This window comes from Lemur catta, chromosome 8, assembly GCF_020740605.2.
Source record: "Lemur catta isolate mLemCat1 chromosome 8, mLemCat1.pri, whole genome shotgun sequence".
Taxonomy (NCBI): Eukaryota; Metazoa; Chordata; class Mammalia; order Primates; family Lemuridae; genus Lemur; species Lemur catta.
Genome location: NC_059135.1, coordinates 786,983 through 801,966, shown reverse-complemented (window position 1 = coordinate 801,966; position 14,984 = coordinate 786,983). Strand labels below are relative to the sequence as shown.

Sequence of the window (14,984 nt, the reverse complement as noted above, 5' to 3'; positions counted from 1 at the left end):
TCCTGTGGGAGTGGTCCAGTGCAGGATACCAGCATCTGTAAGTGCTTGTTGAGTGAATTAAACACACAAAGTCGGAGCCTCGCACATGGGCTGCCACAAGAGGACAAGTATCCCTTTCACAAATATTTTTGAATTCAATTTTTAAATGAATTCATAAACTGTTTTCTTTATCCTAAGAACAGAAATTATAATTTTTAATATTGGCATTTTTTACTTTCCCAAGCAGCACGTTAATCTTAGGTTTGACCTCTCCCTTTCTGACTCTGGGATCATTTCTTACACAATCCTTATGTTACCTTCTGAGAAGCTGCCTCCACAGAGATGTCATGAACTTCCAAGTCATTTGTTGTAAGAATGTAAACAGTAGGTAATTTTTCCTTTTTGCATACTGCTTAGTAGCATTCTTTATTGTTTCTTTTCTAGAGAAAATAGAAAGAACCGTCCAAATTGAAGCTTCAACTGTTGAGATTGAAGAGCGGGGGGTCAAGCTGCGCCTGACGGTGGTGGACACGCCCGGCTACGGTGACGCCATTAACTGCAGGGACTGGTGGGTGCACAGACAGTTGTTTACGTTCATTTATTCTAATGTATATAAATTTATGCATAGTGTTAATGACTGTTAGGTTTGGGGTACTATATATAGTAAAACAATGATATAATTTAAAGCAAATTAAATACAGACTTTTTAAATAAGGAATTTTATAGAAAATGAGTAAAGTATTTTTTCTCTAAGAGCAATCTAATGAGATCTGAGGTCACAAAGCCTGCCATGCATAGATTGCTGGTAGAATTGAAACACCTTGATTTGACCTGTGGCCAGTAGACAAGATACTGTAATATACCCTTATGGGAGGAAGTGGAACTTGTTAGAGCCACGCAAGACACAGTGCCTGTCAGTGACTGCTCCTTGGTATCCTTTTCACAAATAAGGAAATGAACAAGTAGAAGGTAGAGCAGTCTGTGACGTGTGCTGTGCAGAAAATACCCTGTGTGTTGTACAGACTCTACTGGTTCCAGTCCCCTCAGCAGAAAGCACCGATGTTTTAGCACTGGGTGAGAAAAGGTTAGCGAGGGAAAGATCCTTCTGTCTTCGTCCTGCATCGGGAATTTCTCTTCTTACCATCATGTTTCACATCTCGGGTGACCCTGCTCCTGACCCATGTCCTCTGCCACCACTGTGCCCCTCTGCCCCTTCCTGGCCACACTCCTTGAGAGCATTGGCAGCCCCTGTCACCACTGGCCGTCAGGTGCTTCGTAACCTGTTCCACTCAGGCGTTTGACTCCTAGCACTAAGGGAAAGTTACACTTGGCACGGTTTCCGGAAGCCTCCATTTTGCCAAATCTAGGAGTCTCATCTTAAAAATGGATTATTAAATTATATATGTTTGGTGGGAGGTGGGGAGGAGGGAGAAAACTTGTTTTCCTTTGCAGTTAGGGACTGCCTGTCTTTCGTGTCCCATAATTAATGCTGATGTTTCTCTCAGCTTTAAGACGATTATCTCCTACATTGACGAGCAGTTTGAGCGCTACCTGCATGACGAGAGTGGCCTGAATAGGCGGCACATCGTTGACAACAGGGTGCACTGCTGCTTCTACTTCCTGTCTCCTTTCGGGCACGGGTGAGTCCTTACCGGGGACGCCTGCGGCACTGCCTGGGTTTGCAGGTCCCCCAGACTGTGTGTGTCCATGTAAGAGTAAGATAGTTTTGCAAGAGAAAAAAGCTTTGAATGATCTCATTTTTTTCCTAAATATGTGACACTTCTAAAATTATTGTTAGACTTAAGCCCTTAGATGTTGCGTTTATGAAGGCGATACACAATAAGGTGAACATTGTGCCTGTCATTGCAAAAGCCGACACTCTCACGCTGAAGGAGCGGGAGCGACTGAAGAAGAGGGTGAGTGTGAGACCAAGACTGGCCTCCTGTTCTCCCTGGGCCCACCGCGAGCCACCGGGGAGGGGAGTGGAGGGGAGGGCAGGGCAGGAGAGGGCAGGGCAGGAGAGGGGAGGGGAGGGGAGGGCAGGGGAGAGGAGGGGAGGGGAGAGGAGGGTCCACAGACGCCATCAGTCTGCTCAGGCACAGGGAGGCAGCATTGGGAATTGGTCCTGCATTTTGGAGGTGGTTTTTAAGGATCACCTAATACTTAGTTATTTTTTAATATTTTGCTTTCATGAAGATACCAAATTTCTCTTCTTTAAATTCTTAGATAAAAATGCTCTCAATGAGTAAGTAGCTAAGTGCAAAGTGATTCCATAATGTGTTAGGTAAATGACACAGATATGCAAGTATGAGCTCTCCATGAAGTTTTATTATTTTACCTAAATACTTCACTGTAAAAGATCCACTGAACGACACATCCCTGTGTGTGTTTATGACGGTGCCGCACTGCAGCTGCCGGCCAGCTGGTGCCCCTCCCACCCCCAGCAGCTCCTGCGCTGACCTATCTTCTCTGTGTCTCTATAAAGCCTCTTCGTTAACTTTCTGCTATTCATTTTTTAAATTATTTTCGTTTTTCTGATTGCTCCTTAAAGACAGTCCAAACAGTTTACATATGCTAAACTCTGAAAATAATTCTACTGTGCATTCCAGTGCATTGTGGCGAATTCCCTATTGATGGTTTTTTGGCTTGTTTGCTCTGGCTCCTTTTGATCTCTGACCACATTTCCTGTCACCTTGCTGTTCCTCAGACCAGATACGTTCCTACCTTCAGACCTTTTTGCTATGACACCCTCTGCCTGGACAGTTCTCCCAGATGTCTGGGTGGGTAACGCCCCATCGCCTGCCCCCGGGTTCCGAGGTCAGGAATCCTGGCCTTGTTCACTTACGTATTGCAGGAGTTCAGAATAGTACCTGGCATATAGTAGACCCTCAGTAAGGTGTGTGGAGTAATTATTGTTACAAACATTGGTACACATCCGTCTTCTCACGATTGTGTGAGTCAAATGAATTCTTAGGAAATAAATGCATGTTTAAATTTTTGAAAGATGGCTAAATTTCCCCCAGAAACAGTTTGTAATAGTTTACATTCCCAAAACATACTCTTCTCTCCACCCCCTATAACTATCCTGGACATGTTGCCAGTTCTTGTAAAGTGTTTTGTCCTGTGAGAAATTGTGTCCCATTTTTAATGTGCAGTTCCTTCCTGGCTGGTGTGCGTCTGTCCTGGTGTTTAATGCTGCTTGGTGCGTTCTCTCAGGTTGTAGGGCCTTGGCTATTTCTTTATCGCTTTTTATTGCTTCTTTAATTGATTTAACAGATATTCTTTAATTTTTTAGATTTCTAAAATGATTTCTCCTAGTTTGACTTCTGTGTTTTCACATTTTTCTTGTGTCTTTTGCTATGGCAGGATTTTTAATGTAATGTGTCAGCTTTTTCCTTCATTAGCTCAAGTTCTGCCAGTTTTTTAGGAAGTATTCAGGGCGTTGGTAGAATCCCTGAAAGCTTAGACATTTTTATGCTTGACGGTATTTTTGCAGCTCTTAGTTAAGGAAACTTTACCTTTTATATGCTTACATTAAATTTCATTAAGGTACAGGAAGGGGGGATGTCAGGGTTAGAATATTCTAATTTTAATCCCTAATCCTATATCCAAAACTGTCAGTGCTTGATTACAAAGTCTGAGATGAATTAAAATACTTCTAGCATTTATTCTTTCCTCCGTGGCCTCTTTTATCACTCTTTATGATTTCTTCCTGTATGCCCATCGGTTTTTTCATTCTGCCTCATCGAGAAGAACCTCTTGCCTCCTACCAGCCTCTCCTTTGCTTTAGTCAGACACGTCCTGGTTGTTAAATACCTTCTCCATGACCCTTTCACTCTGGTTTCCTGCCACCCGGCTCACGGGTGTTCTGTCCTGGGCTGGGCCGACAGTTCATCCTCACGCCTGGGCCTTCCCTGTGGAGAGAGCCACAATGGCAATCCTGCTCCTGAGGCTCCCCTCCTTGCCTCGGGGCCCTGTGTGTGTTTTGCTCTCTGCCTGTTTTTCCACCTTCCTGGTCCCTAACGGTCAGTTTTCCTTGGTCACATCATCTCGGTCTTTTGCTTTTCCCTTCCAAGTATCTTACTTCTTCATGTGAACTACATACGCAAACGGGAGTCCTCTTTGCCCCTCTGATGAACTCTTGTCCTTCTAAGTTCCCTGTCCCTTTAATTGGTCCCATAATTCTTGCAATCACCCAGACTGAGAAATGTGTAAGTTTTTTTGATTCATCCGTTTCTTACTTCTCTCTTCCAATTATGAGTAGTCTACTTACTAAATGTTTCTCAAATCTCCTCTCCATAGTTGAGGCTCTGTCTTTATGAAGCCAGCATAGGACAAAATACAGGGTCAGAAGGGATGGACAACAGACCAGGAAAGGGGCCATGGGATGCAGGCCGGAGAGCGAGTTCGTGCCTCCTGCTCAGGCCTCTCAAGAGTGAGCCGGTTCCTCCCATTTAGGGGTAAGGATTTATGTTAAGACTGAAGGTAAGGTTAAAGTAAAGGATGTAGAGAGGAGGGTCTTTTCTGAAGTTCTCAGTTAGTGCAGACATCGTATGAGACCAAGGTCTTTGACCATGCAAGGCCCAAGAGGTCACATTAGAGATTTCCATTCTCAGAACCAAAAGGCAAATCCAGTACAGAGTTTGAGGTTGGGAGTGTTTTCCACTCACTTTGCTCTTATTCTCTTCCCTTAATGGCCTAAGTTCTGCAGTGAGAGCAAGCGGAGCCCCGGCCTGCCTGGCGCCTCATAGAGTGTCTGGCATAGTGGGCATTTGGGGACTGGGTTTTTAATTGCTTGGCTTACTTACGACTGTGTATTTCAACGCCAGCCCAGTTTTTCCTCCTCTCTGCCACCCCCACTCCCCCAGCATTCTACTGCCTGGCTGATAGATCAGATTGTGTGATTTCACTGCTGGCTGCTTGCTGCTTTTTGAATAAAATGCAGACTCCCCAGGTCCCTACCCTGGTGGTCAGGGAACTCTCACCCCAGTTTTTGTTCCCTTATCCAACTAGATGTCTTGGATTCTGATCTTTTGAATTTCTTGTTACTTCCAAAACACATGTCACGTGTCATCTCCTGTGCCTTTGGCAATTTATTTTTTCCATCTGGGGTGCCTCTCCCCACCTCTGTTCTTTAGGACTTCTCGTGCCTGTAGTTTCTCCTGTGGCATCTGCCCTTCTCAAAGCTGACTGTGGTGTGAGTTTTAGAGCTGTTGTGCTGGGCTGTCATTTGTCTTCCTTCTCCTTTGTACGCTGAAGGTGGTGGTGTATCATTGCTAATGTTATTGTTTATTCTGGATAGAGGACCCCTCAAAATTCAAGCAGAAATGCCTTTTAAAAAAAAAAAAAGAAAGGAAGGGGTCTCTCTTTTCTCTGTCACTCAGGCTGGAGTGAAATGGCACGATCATAGCTCACTGCAGCTTTGAATTCCTTGCCTCAAGTGATCCTCCTGCCCCAGCCTCCCAAGTTGCTGGCACTACAGGCTCGCACCACCACACCTGGCTAATGTTTTAAAATGTTTTTAGAGACAGGGTCTCACTATTTTCCCCAGGCTTATAAATACCTTTTTAGCAGTTTATAAAATCATTTGAAAATAACTTTAGTAAGCTGTTTGATTCTTTTATTGACATTTGTGTGATTCTGATATATTCCCTTTTATTTTAATCTCTTCAAATTCCCTTTATCAGATTCTGGTATGTTTCTAATATGAGGAGTTAGATTTGGCTAGAATAACATGCAGCTTGGTAAAGTTGATCTTGGTTTTGTCATTGTTTCAGATTCTGGATGAAATTGAAGAACATAACATCAAAATCTATCACTTACCTGATGCAGAATCAGACGAAGATGAAGATTTTAAAGAGCAGACTAGACTCCTCAAGGTAAAAGTTGGCTTCACATACACAGTGTTTCCTGTCGTCTGTGCATTTAAAATGAAAGCGTAGGCAAAGGACCGAATATCCTGGAAGGCTTGGCCTCTGAAAGACCATCTGGGTAGATTCGATTACAATGGTATTTTTGCTTAAGCTACATTTTGACATAGCTATTTTCTAAGCCTCAGAAATTTTATTGCAGGTTTAATTTGTTTCCATATAATTTGTCCGATGTGGAAAACATCCCACACATCCCAGGAAAATGTTGCATGCCCCAGCTTTCCGGTCACATTTTGTAGTCAACAGCAGCGTGCCGAGTCTGTGCGAATTGACTTGTGCTTGCAGTGAGCGTCCAGGTTCTCTGCATGAAGCCCACTGTGTGTGTCTCTTTCTAGGCCAGCATCCCATTCTCTGTGGTTGGATCCAATCAGTTGATTGAAGCCAAAGGGAAGAAGGTCAGAGGCCGCCTCTACCCCTGGGGTGTTGTAGAGGTGGAGAACCCCGAGCACAACGACTTCCTGAAGCTGAGGACAATGCTCATGTGAGTTGTGTGGTGCACGCACTGCAGAGCTGGCGTGGAGAGTGTGTGCCTGTCCTCCGTGGCAGTGCGTCTGCAGGGCTTCCTCGTGGTGCTGAGTGGCGGGGGACTGCCAGTGCTCGGTGCTGAGGCCCCTCACCTGGGGGCTCTCTGTAGCATTACCAAACTAGCCTCTTCCTCCTGTGGCCTGTAGCTTCCTGCTCTTTAAGATCTCATATCTTTGAAGCTATCAGGAGTCTAGACCCACAGTGTGGTCTGGGAGAGCCCCGCTCTGTGAGGAGATGGTCAGGCTCCCGCAGGCACCGAGCAGCTGCTCCGGCCCTGCCAGCGGCCAGTGTGCAGACTCATCAGCCTGGGCCTCCCGGGACGACCCTGGTCAGCCTCGAAAGTCTTCTATTTTTAGCAACTATAACAGACTTGACTACAAAAGTAGACCTGTTTTGCTTACAAAATAAATTTTACATATAGAAACACGCGTGCATTGATGTTACTCTTGAATGAGGAGGCTGAACGACTGTTGCTTAAAATAAATACCTCTTTAATCAGGGAGTTCAAAGAGTGACTGATGTATATTTTGATTAGCTGAAAATTGCTATACATGCCATATCTCAACTTAGTTTAGCAATTTTTAGTGGATTAAAATCTGTAAGATGGGCCAGGCATGGTGGCTCACGCCTGTAATCCTAGCACTCTGGGAGGCCGAGGCGGGAGGATTGCTTGAGCTCAGGAGTTGCAGACCAGCCTGAGCAAGAGCGAGACCCCGTCTCTACTAAAAATAGAAAGAAGTTAGCCAAACAACTAAAAATAGAAAAAATTAGCCAGGCATGGTAGGTAGGCAATGTAGCCCAGGCAAGAGAGTGAGACTCTGTCCCAAAAACAAACACAAAAAAATTATAAAATCTGTAAGATGTTATCATCCAAGCTGTAGCAAGCATAGTAATGGTTGTATAAGAAATTAAAGTGCGCTCAGCCCCTTGAGGACTAAACCCGTGGCTGTTCAATCCCTGTCGTCGGGAGGGTGTGGAGGCTGAAGACAGGGTCTGGGAACTTGCACTTTAGTGTTTCTCAGAATGAGGGAGTGTGAACCGCCGCTTTGCCGTCTCTCAGTGTGTTGCCCTGCATCCTGAGTAAACAGGAGTGTATTAATATTATAATGTTCACCCTTTCTTGTTTGCTTAAGTGTTTGAACGAGCTGGGCAATTTTGAAAAACGTGAATGTTTCATAAGATGAACAGAAGGGTCACGGTTCTGTTTCTCTTGGATCTAGAGCATCAGTCCGTGTCTTTGCAGTCTTCTCTATAGCAGGAGCTCATCAGCTGTTTCTGATGTGGGACTAATACATGAATTTTAAGCTTAAGAAGTCATGAATATTTGAATAGCGTATTTCCGTAAGTTTTTAGAGAAGTGTGTTTGTTTCAGACGTGGTCTGTTAGCTTCCCTGCGGTGGTGCCTGTGGCAGGGACAGTGGGAAGGACTCGCTCAGTGCAGACCTGCGGGGGTTGCATGTAGCGAGGGAGAGCTACACCTCACTAGGTGTTTCCAAGGCCACGCTCCTCATCCTGAAATCCCAGTAACTGGTATACAGTTTACTAAGTAATTTTTAGTTGTTTATCTGTCAGTTGTTATACTTGGTCAGTTTTTCCCGGGAAATGGCAGCCTTGTGGCCGTCTGGATGCGTTTCTCCTGTCTTTCAGCACCCACATGCAGGATCTGCAGGAGGTGACCCAGGACCTTCACTACGAAAACTTCCGTTCCGAGAGGCTCAAGAGAGGCGGCAGGTCGTCATATTGTCCCCTCTGTATTGTGTCACCCCAAGTCATGTTCTCCACTCTTCTATGTGGCCAGCTGAGCCCTCTTGACCACTGAGCAACATGGTTTGGTTCTCTACTCAAAAGTTTTTCATCACAAAAGAGTTGCTGCTAATGTAATCAAAGTATGCCATTTTTGCCTTATAAAGAGAAGATAGATTAAATAATGTGCACGTAAAAACAGCTTTAGATGGTAAGGCCAGGGATTTGTGCTAGGCACTTCTTCAGAAGCGGCACTCTGTAACGAGGTCAGACTCGTTTGCCACTGGGAAACTGCAGTGCCCTAGTGCGGGTGAGCCCCGGGCGCATGGCTTTCGAGCAGCCCCGGCCGTCAGAGCAGCGGCTCTCCTCCCTGCAGACTCCTGCAGCCACCCTCGCTCACCGGTCCTTCTTTCCCATCTTGACGTGTTTCTGTATGAAACACGTATGTGACCTGGATTGTGATTTGTGCCTAATAAAATCACGTCACTGCTTAGACTAGAGCTTAACGAACATGCAAACATCATTTATTTAAAATTTTCTTTATCAGAGATCTTAAAATATTCACACTTTAATAATTTGGTGGATTCATGTATACCTAAGAGGTACACATGGAAGTCTAACTTAATTGTGTTATCAATTTGGGAACCAGACATTAAGAAAGGTTTTTTGAGGCAGTAAGAAAATTCCACTCTCAAGAGGCCACGCAGGCTCTGGACTGAGACCAGGACCCGGAGTGCACGGAGGAGACGTGTGGGCGGCTGCGCCTGCAGACCTTGCCTCGCCCCTCCCCCTCGCTGCACCCACCTACCCGATCCTCCTCCTAAGTGTAATGGTCACATCTGTGTTCACAGAGAATAACTTATCTCAAAGAGCATCCTTCCAGCAATACTTACTGTTTTTTAAGTTGGTAAAGATGAAAGCTTTTGTCACCTCAGCTTAGAGTAAGAATTCTCTTCGTTTTTCCATTTCATGTTTAGTCCTTTCTTCATCATTCTCTTCCCTTTTTATTTACGTCTTTAATCAGAAAAATAACAGCTATTAACAATTTTAAATAGATATGTGTCTCAGAATTGTAAAGCAGACTTTTCTTTTGGGTGTCTATAATCAGAAATAACTACTGTATTTGTTACAGTATTATGATTGTGATTTCTTTCAACTCTTAGGAAAGTGGAGAGCGAGGACATGAATAAGGACCAGATCTTGCTGGAAAAGGAAGCTGAGGTGAGTCAAGCAGTACTGTTCCTAGGACTGAAGTGTTTACTTCCCATCCAATATGTGAACTGTAATTAACCGATTATAGTTTTCCTTCCTTAATTTTTTGAGGAGGATATATTACATATAACTAATCTATTTCATTACCATATATGCACCTATACATAGTAATATACATATATACATATATAACGTACATAGCGCTTTACATATTTAGCTAAACTTGGAAACAGAGCTAGCTTAGTAACATGACTTATCTTTGTAAAATGTTCAAAAATCAGTTTCCCCATACATAGATAATAACCAAGTGGAAAATACAATGAAATTGCCATTCACAACCATTTAAAAAGAAATATGTAGCATTTATATGGGGGAAGAAATTAGAAAACTTGTAAAAACATTTTTAAAGATTATAATAGACACAAAACTTTTTGTGTAGGAACATTTAGTATGAGGATCACAGTTTTCTAAATTGAGTGCAATCTAGAAATCACAGCAGAGTTATATGTGTTTGCCGAGTTTTCTCTTTTAGGGGAGAGCTTGATAAAATAATGCTTATTTTGAAGAGTAAGAGTGAGAAACAGGAATTATTGAGAAGAGGCTAGAGCAGAGTGGCCATCCGCACTGCGTGCAGGCCTGACGGGCTGCTCAGGTAGGCGTCTAGACGTAGGTCAGAGACATGGGAGCGGCTGTCTTAAAGGCGGCGTTCAGACCTGCTACAGCTGGGGGTGCAGACACAATAATTGCTTGGTCAGTTACGTGAGCATCATGGGCCAGCCTTCTGGAAACAAAAAAAATCCACTTCTTGGTCAGATAAGTTGAACACAGATCAAATATGTAAATGTTAAAAACATAACCACAAATTAACTGAAGAAAGATTGGAGGCCTTTCTGAACAACCACAGTGCTAACAGTTGGTGCGGATCGAGATGGAGAAGGGCTCGCGGTCTCTGGGTCAGAACCGCGCTGCCTCCAGGGGTCGCGTTGGCTGTTCGCCGCTCCTTCGCACTCCCCGGCGAGCGTCCTCCGTCGCCCTGCCACGTTCTCCGTTAAAAGATGTCTCATTTTCTCCTCCTTGACTATTGCTTCTATTTTCTGAGAGGTTTTTTTTTATTTGAATTGCATATTCTTATTGTTTACTTGGTTTTCTATGGAGTTACTGGTTCTTTTATTGATTTGTAAAAATTTCTTGTATATTAACTCTTGGTCATGTTTTGGGAAAGCATAAAAGTTAAGATTTTAGGGATTACAGAACACCCATAAGTAATGTTCAAAGACAGCAAACCGTGAAAACCAGTAACGTGTCCTGTGTTCGCAGCTCCGCCGCATGCAGGAGATGATTGCGAGGATGCAGGCGCAGATGCAGATGCAGATGCAGGGCGGCGACGGGGACGGCGGGGCGCTGGGGCACCATGTGTGAGGTGTGTGCACGTGCTGGTGAGCCAGGGAGACGTCACCCTGGACACCAAGCCACTGTCACTAACGTCGGTTGTTATGGTGTCAACTGGAATGTAATGACAGGCTCTTCCTCCGCAAGTCTTACTGATGTTTTGCATGTTGAAGCTCTGTCGTTAGCTGACGTCACTGGCCTTAGAGGAGAAGGGGTCACTCCAAAAACACAGGAGCCACCACTTTGCCACCTTCTTTCTCATGAAGATTCTTTGTGTTTCCTAAGCTTGCAAACATGATTGACATTAGAAGGAAAATTATATATTAAAATACTTTTGTTAGTTTTACAATTGGAAATTTGTTAATGCTGAAAACGTCTCTTCAAAGAGAATAAAGTATTATTAAAATAGCTTATGCAGATAAAGTAAAGACGCCCTGAAGGGGAAGAATGATCCCCTAAGGTAGGCAAGGGTTCCCTTGAGGGAGGCTGTCGACTTCCAGCCCCTTGCGACAGTGCTGCTCTCTGGCCTGGTGTGCACTGGCCGCCCTGCGGGAAAGGAGTCTGCCAGGACTTGGGGCACGTGTCTGCTGTCCTGCATCCTGTGGACGGGGAGGGTTCAGAGCCCTCCAGGTGGCCACTCCCATCACCTCCCAGAGGAAAAGAGTGAAAGGTGAAGGTCAGACAGAGACCTGAGAGTCCAAAGGAGAGAGCAGCCACATGGAGCTGGGGTGAAGGCAAACACACCTCACGCAGGAGACATGAAGAGAGCTGAAGGAGAGTGACAGTGATCTGGGGAGGAAAAGCGGGTACTAGGTAGGTGGTCTCCACTGCAGTTTAGGGACCTGATTCTGGGAGAATGACAGTGTCCACGAACACGGGGAGGAGACTTGAGGTAGCTGACACACGTGACAGGGCAGATTAGACAGAAGGCAAGGAGTCCAGAGGCCTCTAGGACAGATGGTTAATGCAGGACCTAGAGTGACATGCTGGGGCATTGGTCACCAAAGCCTTGTGCAGCTGTATTGGGAAAGGTGTTCATTGTAAAATAGAGTGTGGGTCTGGAGAGACACAAAAATACGTACGGTTCGGTAGGTTCTTGTACGGGAACCTCCGCATCACCCCACTTGGGCCCACGTTGGTTGCTTCACTTTCATCCTCACGTTGAACCTTCAGAATATTCCTGAGGGTGTGTGCCGAGTTCAGACTTAAGCGGGAGGAAACTGATGCTGCTCCAGAGTTGAACCCTGTTTGCCCGCGCTCATGTCACTAGCTAAGTGGCAGCCTCCTACCTGCAGCGCTGTTTCTGCATGATCAGGTGTTGGCACCTGAGTGGAGAAATGACGGCATGGTGGGAACAGTCAGGGACTCTCAGGGGTGGGGCTTACTGAGGCAGGAGGGAGTGGTGTTTACCCACTTTCTCTGGTCGTCTTTTCTTTTAAAATTGTGAATTATGAAAATTTTACTCTAGATACATACAACTAATTTTTATTTCTGTATACTTAGTTTTGTGGTACTTCCAATTTCCAAGAGCCTCATAAATGGTGTTTTGATTTAATGTTGTGATCATATAAACCCAGCCTTTTGTTCAGCCTTTGTTAAGGAGAAAAGTAATACTGTTTGTGCTCAGAGCAGCAAACATCGTGTAACTCATTTAAATGTATTTCCATTTGTTTTTCTAGAAAACACTTTCCTGGATAAAAAGAAAACATTCCAGATGGCAATATAGCTGCATGTTTTCATGAGATCGTTGGAAGGCTACCCATCCACATTTTGCAGAACCTGTGCCTGAGAATTTAATTTTTTTTAAAACTTTTGATGGTTTTTTTTTATGAAGTGCTTTTAACATTTGTATTTCATTGCTGTTACACTTTATATTTCGTGGGGTGAACTTTCATTTTTATTTTCTTTTTCCTTAATCCTGATGTTAGAACTGATTTTTAAGAATCAGTCAGCATGTATAGTTTTAATACTGAATTTCTTTATTTAGCCGATCTAACTGACCAATCATTGGTGAGCACTCTTGATTTACATCGAGAACATTCAGATTTACCCAGAATGCTCCTGAGTGGTGGAGACATGTGCCTAGAGCTAGAGAAAGATGTGCTGACGAGGTGCAAGGCTGTTTGCTTACCAAGTCACACACTGTGGAGACTTTACTTCCTTGCTTCTGTGTTTGTGCACAACACCTAAAACCAGTTCTGCTGCTATAATTCAATACTGTTGATAGCATTTATCCGTTAACCAAGTAAAACAGAACAGAATTATCTAATGAGATGCATGTTAATACTTAAATAGCTTCTTTAAAACAGGCTTTTAGAGGTGAATTTTAAGAAGTCTCTGGATTCTGATGCTAGGTCATTTTTGAGACCACTGTGCAGAGATTCACACCACAAGCCACTTCTTGTAGTGTCTCCACTAACATTGGTTAGACTGTGCTACAGAGAAAAATCAGAGTAGCTATGAGCTCTGGTTTTCATATTGCAACTAAAATTCTTACCTGCACAATGTCAGTAAACTATTTTTACTCAACTAAATTTTAAAAAAAAATTTTTTAAGGAAAATTAGCAATTGACCTGTTCTGAAACCAACTTTTTTATATTTTATACTGCACTTTAGTGTATTTTCTGTAACTGTGGGTGTAGATCTGCCTTAGCTGTGCAGATTGGGCCCTTTGGCCGATGGGCCCATGAACCCCCAGCTCATCACTGAGTAGGGTTTCTGCCCTGACTCAGCTCCATGAAGCCCAGAGGCCTACCAGGTTTTCTTGATTTGGGTTTCTTTTAACTGTTCACTTTTTGAATGTTTTTCTGATGGGAGGAAAAATATCAGTGATCACTTTTTTATGTGCAGACTGTCTCATTTATTTTTCAACCATTGTCACTTCCTCTATTTTGTGTGATCCAAATTTCTCCATGTGCCATGTAAAAGTGAAAGGCATTTCAAATCTGTAGTGTAGGCTGGTCAGCAGGTGCACACAGTTGAAGCCACACCTGGTTTGCTTTCTGTGCACTGTGGGTGGCCTTGGCCCTCCCTCAGCTTTCCTGCCTTTTCTTCATGTGTCTCCTGTGGTACACTTTCATCATTTCTACTCACTCTGGGCAATTTGAAGCCCGGAAGTGACATGTGAAAGGACACAACGGTTATGGAGGGAGCGTAACCGGGTATTTTCATTTTACTACACTAGGAGGAATTGAGATGGATAAAAAAGCTTAATCTGAGGATGAGACAGGCTTTTTTGTTTTGGCCAGAAAAAAGATAAAATGAAACGGTCAAATAATCTTAGTTATGAAGGTATACTACAGAAAATAATCTGGTGATCTTGCTTACTTTGCCTCCTCACTGTTGCATAATTGTGAATGATCAAAACCTCATTCAGGTTTTTCCCAAGAAAAAGTATTGCATGACTTTACAATACATCCATGCATAGTCAATTATTTGGGTTTCTGACATTTAATGACTTTGCTAGAAAAAGCTGTAAAAACAAAAAACATCTGCAAGTGATTGATGTATGTCCTGTATATGTTTGAGTAAAAGTACTGTTGAGGGCAAGGTGCCACCTAATGATGGTTACGAAGGGTGGGAGGGCACACAGTTACACTGCTAAGTTCCCTTTTGTTTTGCTACTCAAATTAAATACATGCTTTTGCTAACAGAGAATTGCTTTAACGAAGAGATAATCTCTACCTATAGAAATGTATTTTGAAAACACTTATTTTACACAGCAATTTTGTATCCATTTAAACTAACCTTTTATCAATAAAGCGCTATTGTTTAGATATTAAATGAGTAGTTCTCTTATTGGTTCTTTACAAGGGAAAAGTGTGAGGTTTTCTGGGGAAGATTCAAAACCCTGACAATATCTGTGTATAAAATCATGGAAGAGGCTGGGTGCAGTGGCTCACACCTGTAATCCCATCACTTTGGGAGGCTTGAGGCCAGGAGTTCTAGACCAGCCTGGGCAACATAGCAAGACCCTGTCTCTACAAAAAATTTAAAAATTAGCCAGGCATGGTGGCCCACACCTGTAGTCCCAGCTACTTGGGAGGCTGAGGCAGGAGGATCGCTTGAGTCGTGACCCCGACACAGCACTCCAGCCTGGGTGACAGAGCAAGACCCTGTTTCAAAAAATAAAACATAAGATCAGAATTATTTCCATCAATAGCATCAAGTACTGAACAACTTTGTACATATTGGAGATCCCAGACA

General features: G+C 43.7%; 1 protein-coding gene across 2 annotated transcripts in view; it reads left to right on the top strand.

The window, feature by feature from the left end:
- The window catches only part of SEPTIN2 (septin 2), a 31,737-nt gene extending 17,176 nt beyond the window's left edge, over window positions 1-14,561 (top strand). For both annotated transcript variants that reach the window (XM_045559889.1, XM_045559890.1), the window contains exons 5-13: window positions 424-547; window positions 1,485-1,619; window positions 1,778-1,895; window positions 5,757-5,858; window positions 6,245-6,390; window positions 8,082-8,165; window positions 9,341-9,398; window positions 10,707-10,809; window positions 12,458-14,561. In XM_045559889.1, coding sequence (XP_045415845.1) covers window positions 424-547; window positions 1,485-1,619; window positions 1,778-1,895; window positions 5,757-5,858; window positions 6,245-6,390; window positions 8,082-8,165; window positions 9,341-9,398; window positions 10,707-10,808 — 869 coding nt within the window. In that variant the 3' untranslated portion in view covers window position 10,809; window positions 12,458-14,561. The remainder of the gene's footprint in view (window positions 1-423; window positions 548-1,484; window positions 1,620-1,777; window positions 1,896-5,756; window positions 5,859-6,244; window positions 6,391-8,081; window positions 8,166-9,340; window positions 9,399-10,706; window positions 10,810-12,457) is intronic.
- The last annotated feature ends 423 nt before the right edge of the window (window positions 14,562-14,984 follow it).